The sequence below is a fragment of the Desmodus rotundus genome, chromosome 2 (assembly GCF_022682495.2).
Source record: "Desmodus rotundus isolate HL8 chromosome 2, HLdesRot8A.1, whole genome shotgun sequence".
Classification (NCBI taxonomy): Eukaryota; Metazoa; Chordata; class Mammalia; order Chiroptera; family Phyllostomidae; genus Desmodus; species Desmodus rotundus.
The window spans coordinates 48,924,319-48,936,933 of NC_071388.1; the positions used below are offsets into that span (position 1 = coordinate 48,924,319).

Consider the following 12,615-nt stretch of genomic DNA (forward strand, 5'->3'; position numbering starts at 1 on the left):
CATCGATCAATCGGTTGCTTCTGGTTAGTGCCCCAACTGGGGAGCAAACCTGCAACGTAGGCATGCTCCCTGACCGGAAATCCAAACCATGACTCTCTGGCTTATGGGACCTTGCTCCAGTCAGCTGAGCCACACCAGCCCGGGCTAAAAATGGAGGTGATTTTAATGGTGTCTGTGTTGTCAGGATCATATAAGTAAAATATCTGAAAGCAAATATTAGGTCTTATTGATGTTTATTGTTTGTTATGGTTTCTTGGAAGATTTCTTAAGTGATGTTTTCATTATACTTTTCCAAATCTAATGACAACTTTCTCAAATTTCTTTTTTTTTCCTGCAGTCATTACAAAATACTAATATACAGTGCTACTCCTGACTAATTAACTCAGAATTTCTAGGGGATGGGAGTTGCCGCTAGTCTTTGGTGTTGTTTCAAAGCTTTTCTTCCCACCACCCCGCCCCCTTGATTCTGACAGCCATCGGTATTGAGAATAAGACACAGGACATCATTTAAAAAATGGGACTCGTTGGACTTCATCAAAACAACCCCTACACAACAATTTCCATTCTTTGGTGGCCTTTTCGTTATCCTTGATTTAACTGGAAGTAGCTTATAATTTTTTTTCTTATGCTACATACTTGCATTATTTTTTAAGGGCTGCCTTCCTGTTCTTGACATATATTTGGTACATAATATTAAAATAACATGTTGATTCTATATGTAAATATTTTATAGTCAAGAGCAAAGAAAATACAAAACGCATAGACATAAAGATAAATAATTTTGCTTAAGCAATCTGTGAGTTTCAAGGTTTAAATTTTTTTTATTTTTATTTTTTGATTTTATTTTTTTTAATATTTTTAAAATTTTAAAATTATTGTTGTCATTCAGTGTTATATCAGTTTTATGCATATAACATAATGATTAGACATTTATATAACTTATGAAGTGATCACCTTGGTAAGTCTAGTATCCATCTGACACTATAGTTTTTACAATATTATTAACTATATTTTCTGTACTGTCCTGATGACTGTTTTTATAACTACCAATTTGTACATCTTAATCCCTTTACCTTTTCCACCCATCCTCCCAACTCTCCTCCCATTTTCCAGTCATCAGTTTGCTCTCTGGATGTGCACGCGTTTCTGTTTTGTTTCCTAGATTCCGCATATCGGTGAAACCGTATGGTATTTGTCTTTCTCTGCCTTATTTCACTTATACCAGTACCCTTTAGGTCTACTCATGTTGTTGCAAATGGCGAGATTTCTTCTTGCATTGTGTATGTGTACCACACTTTTAGTATACTTGTTTGTAGGTGGACATTGGTTGCTCTCGTATCTTAGCTATTGTAAACAGTGCTGCAGTAATCATAGGTTTGTGCGCGTCTTTTCGAATTGGTGTTTTTGGTTTACTTGGATAAGTACCCAAAAGTCGAATTGCTGGATCTGTGGTAGTGTATTTTTAATTTTTTGAGGAAACCCCATACTCTGTACTGTTTTCCACAGTGGCTGCCCCCGTCTGTGTTCCCAGCAACAGTGCATGCGGGTTTCCTCGCCAGCACTTGTTTGTTGATTGTGGGATGACAGCCGATCTGAAAAGTATGAGGTGATCTCTGATTGCTTTAATTTGGATTTCCCTGATGACAAGTGATGTTGAGCATCTTTTTACATGTCTATGGGCCATCTGTGTGTCTTCTTTGGATAATTATTTATTCAGGTCCTCTGTCCATTTTTTAAATTAGATTGTTCGTTTTCTTGGAGTTAAGTTGTTTGACTTTCTTATATATTTTGAATATTAACCCCTTATTGGATGTTTAACTGGTGAGTATCTTCTCTTCATTCGGTAGGTTGTCTTTTCCTTTGGTTGATGGTTTCCTTCAGTGTGTAAAAGCTTTTCTACTCTCATGTGGTCCCGTGTGTTTGTTTTTGTTTTCTTTGCCCAAGGATACATATCTATACATATATACAGCTAAGAATGATGTCAGAGAGGTTACCGCCTGTGTTTTCTTCTAGGAGTTTTATGGTTTCGAGTCTTACATCTAAGTCTTTAATCCATTTTGAATTTATTCTGGTACTGATACATGGTATAAGAAAGTGATCTAGTTTCATTCTTTTGCATGTATCTGTCCACTTTCCCCAGCACCATTTATTAAAGTGACTATTTCTTCCCCATTGTATATTCTTGCATCAGTCATAGATTAATTGATTATATAGGCATGGGTTTCTTTCTGGGATCTCTTGTTCTGTTGTATTGATCCACGTGTCTGTCTTTATGGCAGTACTATGATGTTTTGATTATTATAACCCTATAGTATAGTTTGACATTAGGTAGTTTGATGCTTTCAACTTTGTTCTTTTTTCTCACGATCTCTGTGGCTATTTGGGGTCCTTTGTGGTTCCATATAAAGCTTATGATTATTTGTTCTGGTTCTATGAAAAATGCCATTGGTATTTTGATAGGGATTGCATTGAATCTGTAAATTGCTTAGTTTCAAAGATTTTTTTTCCCTTAATGGTGTTTTTTTCTTTTTTCCTCCCTTCCCAGGTTTCCATTACAAGCAGTAAAAACCTAGGAATCTGCCTTGAAAACGGACTCACTGTAGCAAATATTACTGGATGATACAGAATGCATTCCACGCTTATTTTTTCCTCCTATGTTTGTATTCCTGGGATTTATCCTCAAGTGTTTTTCTGACCATAAATAATTTTTAATGCATTTAAAATGTTTTGGTTATTTCTGATCATTTGGGCAGTACAAGAAAATCTAGCTTCTGAATATTGACCACCTCTACACTGCATATGCTTCCTGGGATATAATATCTGAGAGATCTATAAAATGCCATTTTTCTTATATATGAAGTATTGGCATCTAGGAACTAAGCTTTCTTTAGGAATTAGAATTTAGTGAAGACAATGATCCAGGTAAAACATAATGTTTGGATGAAATGCAGAATAAAAGAATGTAAGGAATAGTTTGGAGAGGTGCATTAGTGTGTGATACATTGGAAGACACAGCCTTTCCTTTTTTTTTACTCTTCAGGAATAGAAAAATATCACAACTATAAAGTATTTAAAAAAAAAACAAACATCTGGAACAGTCTGAAACATGTTACTCCGACTGCCAGGACCGTGGGAGTTTTGGGTGCCCTTACACGTCCTCCAGGGAAAATGGGCCTGGGTGTGCTTCTCTCACACTTATTGCCGTTGCTTCCTCAGTAGCAAGGCTTCTGAAGCCTCTGGGCATTGCCCATTTATTAGTATTTATTGGAAAAAATTTAATGCTATTATATCTTAACTCAGGTCTGTGTGAAGTCAGCTAAAAATGAAAACTTTCTATTCCTTCTCTTCCTTTACACTTACTTGTATAGCCAAGGCAAATGGAATTGGGAAGGCGTGTTCATAAGTAACAATCTTATCATTCTCTCTGGCCGTAGATTGAGCTTAAACAACATAACAGTATTTGTTGGCAACCTCTTACAGATGTTTTGCGTGTGTCCCAATAATTAGATTAATTCAACTTGAAGTTGATAAAGCACTTCTTTATGCATGCATTTGATTCTACACATTCATTAATGGTACATGGTCATCAGGTCCTTTATACAAGACCTTTAAACTCCTCTTCAAGAAATCTAGTCTTTGTCTAGTTCCTAACCATATGGAAATACTTCTTTTCCCATACTAGTTAGTACACCCAAATGTCAGTCATGCTGTATTTTTACATATATACACACACACGCACGTGTGTGTGTGTATAATCCCTTAACTGCCTATTATTTTTCATTGTATGGTGTTTGTTTAGGAATGAAATGTTTAGGCAACTAGAGAAAAAAGCTCTTAATCCATTCCTTTCCCATTGGGAAATGCCTTCACTTTGCCTTATCTTTCCGGATATTTAGAGTCAGGCAGTATTCAGGAAGCTGTTTAGAGTAGTTTTGAGAGTGGGTTTGGATCTTTCATTCTCAGAAGGGTCTTTGGTTTCGTAAAGTTTTTGGATTATATGAATTAAGGTAAAAGGTATCTAAGAGTTAAGTTTTGGAGAAATGATAATCAAAGAAAGAAACAAAACCCTAAGGAAGGTAGTCATTTCAGAGAAATGGGGAAAGGGACAGTAACAGGACTTTGAATGGCCATGACGAAATGAATGAAGAAAAGCCTTCATTTGGTCAAGGGCAAACCAGATTGATCCTGGCCTTACACCCAGTTGCAGAGACGGTGGTTTCAGTATCTGAAGCTGAGGCCTGTTGACTCACAGGAACGCTGTATGTTTTTTTGTCTGCCCTGTGGTTTTGCTTCTTGTTTTTTAAAAGTTTTTATGGTAGATTTAAAGAAAAAAAGTATTTTTATTTGATAATTAGGCAAATGGACAATATCATTTGCCATATTTTTATTTGATAAATGTTTATTTTTATATCTCATGCATTGATCAGTTTTGCTTTTAAAATTCTGCATTTCTCTTGCCTGTTGTGTACCTTATCCAATTGTATTTATTACCGTGAAATGCCAACTGAATATGTTTCATTCCAAAATGTCAGGCCACTTAACACTTAACCAGGATGTTAGTGTTTCAGCTGTGTTAGTGAGTGACCAAAGGGAACATTTCCCTTGGGACATTCAGTTCAACATCTGTACTGAAAATTTGATTTTTTAAAGGTTTTTAAAAGATTAGTATTCTAAAATATTTTAATTTAACTTATTTTTTTTGTAAAACAGACACTGTTTAAAAAGAGCATCAGAGTAATTCTTTCCCTGTGAATAAGGAGACAGAAATCAAAGTTAACCAGTTAAATCCTCTTATTCTCATTCAAATAATGTAATTATCTTTGAGACCATAGACACAACTAACAAGAGTATTTTAAGAAACTGCCAAATTTCACTGTGTTCTCCGTTTTTCACTGTCATTTTTATATAAGTGCGGAAGCATTTATTTTGTTCCTGTCCCTAGTGGAACACACACAATTTAATTTTTAGGCCCACAGTGCATTATGTTTTAATGTTGTGATATAAACTAATACTTCTGGCCTTGGAACATCTTTCTGTTTCTATATCTCTGTTCTCTGGAGGCCAGGCTCTATTAACCAGTATTGCCGAATGAGCACAATATGTTAAGGAGCCTTATACTGGACATGTACAGCCCCTCCCCCAACCTCACTTTTTGTAGGTCATTGCCTGGAAGCTGGACGAGATAGGGTCAGCTTTAAATGTTCTGAGTTAAAAAAAAAAAATTGGCTCTGTGTCAAACCGTTATCAACCATATTATTTTATTGAGACCCTAGACAGTTACTACACATGCTTTAAAAGAACATTGAGGTTTTTAGAAAGTGACTTTCAGTACCATTGAAATACTATTTCTCAAATGTCTTTACAATAACTAGCAACAGTCTTAATGAACTGCAAGAAAAAATATATGGCTTTTCATTGTAGAGAAACGTTTAAAGTAGAAAAGAAAGACATGGAGAGATGCTTCCAGGAGGAAAACCTTTTCAGAATGACAGTGGCCACTTGGATCTGCATCATCATATTCCAAAATTTGTGGCCTTTGGCCTTGTGGTCCCCTGCGCTCACGAAACTGTGAGCTGGATCCAGTCCCTCCTTTCCTGCTCCGCTGTGGCCTGCAGCCGAAGTTCGGTGATGAATAGATTCATTGCTGACTTTGACCACACCTTTCCCTCAATGCCAGGACTTTTTGGTATGAAAAATAATTAACTTTTAACTGACAATTATTTTTCTTTAATGCTGTCAAATATTCTCTAAATTCATCTTGTGCCAAATTGTTCTTTGAAACGCCTGTTACAATATGGTGCATTCAGTTTACCACAAAAGTGGTTAACGTTTTAGAGCCTTGATTTTTAATGAGCATTACCTTTGTATAAAAATCGCTTTGGGGAAGACCGAGGTTATTCATTTATTTGGTGATGATTTTCTTTAAAGGTAACTGTGGTGATTGACTGTAAAATCGTCAGCCAAATATAGGAACAAATCACCTGAGTAATCAACTTTCCGAAGGACTGAGAGCAGAATAGAACTTGCGCTCACAGGGGTTTTTTCCCCTTCTGGGAAAACAGTATTTGTGTAGGGGATGTTAATGTGGGAAGGGAACACTGATTGGGTAGATTTGACTGTACATAGTGTGCCGTATTCTGATAGCGTTGGCTTTTTAGAGAGAATCATAAAAAATAAAAACGTGTTTATTCAACAAAAAGGAAAAAACCAGATTTTTAAGTACTTTGTTAATTACTACTGCTCATTGTCAGAGAGGTGACTAGATAAAAAGGTCCCATTTTTCCTCACATCTGGTGGTGCCTGTGAGTCTCAAAGCCATAACCACTTATCTGCCTGTTGCCAGAATCCTTTTTCCCCTCTGCCCGTAAGAGGTAATAACGTGGGCAGGGAGAAGCGAACTGACGATCGTCCTAACGATGCCGCGTGGGGCACAGAGTCATCCACATTCCTGGGGGAAGAATCTGTTATCCTGATGATAAATAAGGTCATTAAAGGGAAGAGTCCAAGTTGTTGTTGCTCTTGCCGTTTAACTGTTGTTGGAAAAGCTGAAATTTCGTTCTGGAGAAGCCAAGAAGGAAGAGGTAAACTGGGAAAATCTCACTTCTACAAAGTCACTTTTCTGATGAGACCTGCACTTTCTGTCAGCAATGTCTCAGGAGCAGTATTGCCTTAATTAGTGTGATTCCAACCGAGGTCAGTGTATTGTACTTCTTATATGTAAATGACGGTCAACTCTCCATTATCCCCAAACATCCCTGCCATCAGGAAGTTTGGAACTCCTTCCACTGAGCTGTGGGTAACTGATACGCCGGTAGATACATCATTTCATGTCAAGTTTGCCTCTGTATCTGCGGACAAGTGGTGGTGTGACCAAAAATGCTGGTAGGAGGGGGGACATTTCCTGGCCAGACTGTAGATGATCACTTCCTGAATAATTGAGGGTTGACTGTCTTTTTCCATTACAACTATGTAGATGATATTTCCAAAGGTTCTATTATGCATTGAAGTCAACTCAGTGTTGTTTTGTAAGAGTTTCGTCAGCACTCTTAGTACAGAAGTGCACACCATTAACAACAGAAAGGAAACTGAACAAAGTAGAGACCTTTACTTGAAATGAGAGATTTGTTGGTGTGAAGAGTCTTTCTGGTTTATTACGTTTCATAGAAGATTAACCCGGAAAACTTGCTGTGATAGGGAAGACACCAGGCTGTTCATTACAGGTGGTAGTTGAAGCCACAAACTAACATAACCATCTAAGTAATCAGGTTGATTTGTGGAAGTATCTGGTCCTAAAAACCACTCTTTCCCTTATATATTTGTGCGAATTGCCTAGAAACATGTTCCAAATAGATTTAATATGCATTTGTGTGTTCTTTGCAAACTAGAAAATATTTTTTCTCCTTTTGAGTAATTCCTCATAGCATAGAGAGCCAGCACCACGCTGGCTTCAGCAGTTCAGACAAGGACGGAATTAGTTGTATAACTCAGTGCCCCATTATTTATTGCTGCGGTGCATGTATAAAGAATACGAGAATAAAAGACAGGGTTCGAAGGGCATTTCCTTCACAAAGAGCAAGGATTAAGAACGGCGAAGACCGTTGGGAGAATCTCCTGTCACACATCCTGTACTTGGGGTATGTTTTTGTTGCACCGAATTTCAGACCGTCACTGCTAACGTAGCTTCGACCTGTTAAATTTTGTGGGAGGGGTTTTGATGTTAGAATATTTAAAAAATATTCTGGTTGAATTAGTCTTTGAAATCCCTGCAGGTTATAATTTCAACTCTTGCTATAAACTGAAAGTCCAATGCCCTTTCTCAAAAATATCTATATTTTTTACCTGCCTCTTAAAGGCAACCCAGTATTTATTTCATGAGGTATTGTACATAATGAGGAGATATAGTAGGAAGATAGCATATAGAAATGATCTAAAATGAGAATTCTCTGAAATGGTGTTTTCCTTAAGAAGAATCTGTCCCAGCACAATATTGTATTTTAAAAGGTGCTGAATTAACCAAGTACAAGAGTTCGCTTGTATAAATCTAGTTGCTCAGGAAATTTGAGGTGGTGCTGTCATTTGTCTTACAGTTCGGAAAAGTACTCTTTTGAGACAGATCCTACATGGTACCCGGTAGTACAGTTTCGGATTCTTTTAGTAAGAAACCTTTTGACATTTGTAATGTGGATATGTTTAAAAACGTGTGAGGCATTATCCCAAGTGCTCATCGATTTGTAGCCAAGCCCCAGAGGGAAAGGCAGCTTTGAAATAGTTACTTCATGAAACTGAACAGTACCTTAATGGAACACAGTTGCCTGTCTGAGGACAGAAAAGAGGCCACCTCAAACCACATGCCTATCTAGAGATTAAGTGAAACTGTGAGGGACACTTTCTGGATGCCTTAAAGGTGACTGATGTTGGGGCCTGGTGGGTGTGTGCCCACCCACCTGGATCAGCTGACGGAGACAGTCTGTGTTAATTCACCTTCATACAGCACAAGTTGCTCCCGCTTACGACCTCATTGAGGAAAACAAGAAACGTGGTGCTGGTGACTCGTGTGTCGTGGGAGGTGGAGGTGGCAGTGTCCATCGGACTCTCCAGTGCTCAAGCCTCCCTGGAATGCCACTTACACACCTACATTAATTCATCTATGCAAGCTTGTGTTTTCATGGTTTGTTTTTTATACCTGTGTTCCACTTGATTCTATAAACATCAGGATTAACATTGATATTATGAATAATTTTTAAACCAAAGTATCGTATAAGTTCGTGTGCTTGTTTTCCTGGCTGGTCTGAGGCAAATACCAGTATTGTCCTTTTCTCTTAATAAAGTCATACATTTGTTAAGTCAATGCTCTCTGACTCATGTTCTCTTTACCTCCTTCAAAGACTTAGGAAGTTCCGAGAGGATTATCTGTTTACTTTACAAAATCTTTCTTTAATTACGGTAAAATTGTCTTACCCAAGTTCCATTCACTTCCTGTAACCACCCACAACATAACACGGATGCACTCATTGTTCACTGCAATTCTCGACAAATACTCGCGAGTCTAAAATTGGTTAGAAAAGTGGCTTTGTGTGTGTGTGTGTGTGTGTGTGTGTGTGTGTGGTGGCTTGGCTGGTGGATTTGGGGGAAAAGGAAGCAAATATGTGGACGTTCATACAACGATCCAGACGGCTGAGGACCCCATTAGTGCCACAGCTTCACCTGCACTGCACTTGACTCTTCGTGGGCTTCGAGAGCACACGGTAGTAACTACTGTTTCGTTTTACCTTTATGAGGCATAGGTCTTTGTTTTATCTGGCTCCATAGGATAACCATGATGTGGAAACTGATTCTGTAGAAATTTAGCAGGTTACTTAAAAGTCAGATACTATTTCAGTGGCTATTAAACTGATTTTTAAAGAGGTCACTATTTAGTTTGCCTGGACCAGACTCTAGGCCTCTTCTCTGGCCAACGTTACAGGGAATCTAAAAGCTCTTACGTATCTGTACTGCGTATCATGACCAGATGCCTGTGGAACACCAGTGATGTGCAGGTGTTAATTGCTTTAAAAAAGTTTGTATGCTTATTTTAGCCTTTCATTTCTAAAGAATCACTGGATGAAAATTGCCAGTGCAAAAACTTTACACACCTAGAAGCCGATTTTAAAAAAATGTAATTCTGGTATGAACAGGTGGATGTGGACAACAGCGTCGTGGTTGTGGGGTATAGGGAAGTATAAAAGGAAAACAAAAAATAAAGTTACAATAATAAAAACAATAATTTCACATAAGCTCCCTTGAATCTGTAGCGGAAGGTGCCTACTATGATTGGGTGGGTATTTGTGGATGTGCCTGAGTCTGAGTGTGGAAAAGTAGCATCCTAGAAAGCCCCTCCTTAAAGGCAGGCAGGAGAACATTAGCCAACCCCCCATGAACTTTGGAGATTTAGAGAAATCTAAGAGCACTTTGGATTACTACAAGTTGTAGGTGGGGGTTTGAAGACAATTTCACCCCCATTTCCAGGGGCAGAAGACCCCTCAGTCCTCCCCATTACATCTAGGTTGCATGCTTGCTAAAGACAGCGTCAAAGTCCGGGTACTAAAGACATTTACAGGAATAAGGAGATCAGGGTCCTCATCCTGGCTTTGCTGTGCATACAATAAGCTTGCTTCCTGACCTGGGGACACCACAACTTGCCCTCTGCACCTCAGTTCTTTTACTAAAAAGGCACGTGGCGGGGAGCGTTGGTGCGCTCCAGGCACTCCTTCAGCTCCAACGCTAGGATCCCTGCTGTCAAGGCCTGCTAGGGTTTTAACACGCTCCGGAAAGAGAAGAGCCTCATGCGGTACTGGGGGCCTGGCAAGTCCCCAAACTGCCTAGACGTTTATTTGTAAGGTCTCATTTCTGATCGTGTGTTCCGTAAAAACACAGGATTTTAAATTTCTCCTGATGTTATTTTTTGCCTTTCTTGACAAAAATTGTATGTATACCATGTGTTTTGATTTATATATACACCGAAATGATTACCACAAACTAGTTAACACCCACCTTTTATTGTTACCTTTGTGTGTGTGTGCGCGCACATGTGTGAAAAGAACCTGAGGTGTATTCTCAGCAAATTTCAAGTTTATAACATACTGTTGTAACGATAGTCACCATGCTGTATATTAGTGCCAAACCCTATTCATCTCACAACTGGACGTTTGTGCCTTTTGCTGCCCTCAGGTTCCTGAGTGCACGCATCTGCTACTCCCAGCTCCACACCCAGCACGTTGCCCTTAGCGTACACATGTCCCGTTAACCAAAATCTGTCTTTTTATTCCCAAGTTTCCAATGGGAGCTCCTTCACCAAAAGGTCTGTGGATGGTCTTGTGAGCCCTGGCACCTCCCACTAGTATGCCTTGCCTTCATACTGCCCAAACACAGGTTTCTCACCAATTCCTGTGCCTGATTGTACAGACCTGGTTGGGGTCACGTTAATCATGACAGGTGTTAATCACACCTGCCGCTAGATTACTTGGCGTCATCACTTACCTTACGAACAGCGCCGTGGGCGCCTGCCTGACTGAGGAAGACTTTCCTGCTGCCCCGCCACGCTGCTGCCCCCAAACCTCGCCCAGCCTGCGGGAGTTCTCACAACACAGCTGGGGACGCGAGTGTGAGTGTGTGCGTGTGCGAGGATATGTGTCTGCGGTGTGTCTAACTTCGGCTTTAAAGGCGTATGTACAAACGGCAGTGGGCCTTTCTAGCCTGGAGTGGTGAGTACCAAAAGGTGTATATCAATTTTCCCTCTTACGGATCCTGTAAAATGGCTCAAGCCTTAAAACATCTTTGTCTAACCTCATCATGAACATTTTCTGTATATTTTTCCCTAAAAGTTGTGTTGTTTGAAGTTTTGCATTTAAGTCCTTGATCTACTTTGAGTTGATTTCTATGTAAAGGGTAGGCATTAGGTCCGGTTTTTGGGGTTTTGGTTTTGGTTTGGTTGTTGCCTGTGTGTCCAGTTGCTCCAGCACCGTTTTTCGAAGAGGCCGTGTTTGCTCCCTGCATGGCTTTCTTACCTTTGTGGGAATCGGCCGAGCACACGGCGAGTGGGCCTGCTTCTGAGTCCTCTGTTGTTTCCCCTTGATCTGCTTCCCCTCAGCCAGGGCCACAGTCCTGATTACTGCAGACAGACCTTAAGTCTGGAAATCGGGTAAGCTGATTTCTTAGCTTTATTTTTCAAAATCGTTGTAGCTATTCTAGTTCTTTCATCTTACAATATAAATTTTAGACTAATTTTGTACACATCTACAAGAAGTATTGCTGGGATTTTGAAAGGAATTATATGAAACCTCTATATCCATTTAAGGAAAACTGACGTTTTTATTGGGTTGAGTCTTCCAAAAGAAAAGAAAAAAGAAAACTAATGCTATGTCCCCACTTATTTAAATCTTTCACCAGTGTTTTGTAGTTTTAGCATTTGCACTCAGTATGTGTTTTGTTAGCGTACTTCTAAGTACTTTTTGTGTGACTGTAAATGGTATTTTGTGTTCTCACGTCTTGCTGACATACAAAAATAAATTGATTTGAGTATGTTTATCCTGTGGCCTTTCTGAACTCAGTCATTCTAGTTTTGTGTAGGTTGATTGGTTTTCTATGTAGACAATCATGTCATCTTTAGAACGGACAGTTTTGCTGCCTCCTTTCTTATGTGTATGCCTTTCCTTTCTTTTCCTTTCCTTTCTGTACCGGCTGGAACTTCTAGCACTGTACTCAATGAAAGAAGTGAGAACGGATATCCTTGCCTTGATTCCAATCTTAAGGACAAGCATTTGCTTTTGACATTTTAGAATAATGTTAGCTATTTGTCTTTTTATGATGCTCTCTATCAAGTTGAGGGATTTCTTTCACCACTTGTTTTCTGAGAGTTTTTGTCATGCATTTGTGTTGAATTTTGTCGTGTGTGTGTGTGTGTGTGTGTGTTTAGCTTCTTCATAGTGTAGATTACATCAATTTTTGAATTCGGAGCCAGGCTTGCATCCGTGGTATAAAGCTCCCTTGGTTGAGGTGTGTACTTTTTTAATATAGTATTGTTGAATTCTATTTTCTAATATTTGTTAAGGATTTTGCATTTATATTTGTGAGCAATAT

General features: G+C 39.0%; 1 protein-coding gene across 3 annotated transcripts in view; it reads left to right on the plus strand.

The window, feature by feature from the left end:
• The window catches only part of CCDC50 (coiled-coil domain containing 50), a 63,715-nt gene extending 60,743 nt beyond the window's left edge, over positions 1-2,972 (plus strand). For all 3 annotated transcript variants that reach the window (XM_045192030.2, XM_024556347.2, XM_024556348.3), the window contains one exon: positions 2,546-2,972. In XM_045192030.2, coding sequence (XP_045047965.2) covers positions 2,546-2,565 — 20 coding nt within the window. In that variant the 3' untranslated portion in view covers positions 2,566-2,972. The remainder of the gene's footprint in view (positions 1-2,545) is intronic.
• Positions 2,973-12,615: the final 9,643 nt, after the last annotated feature.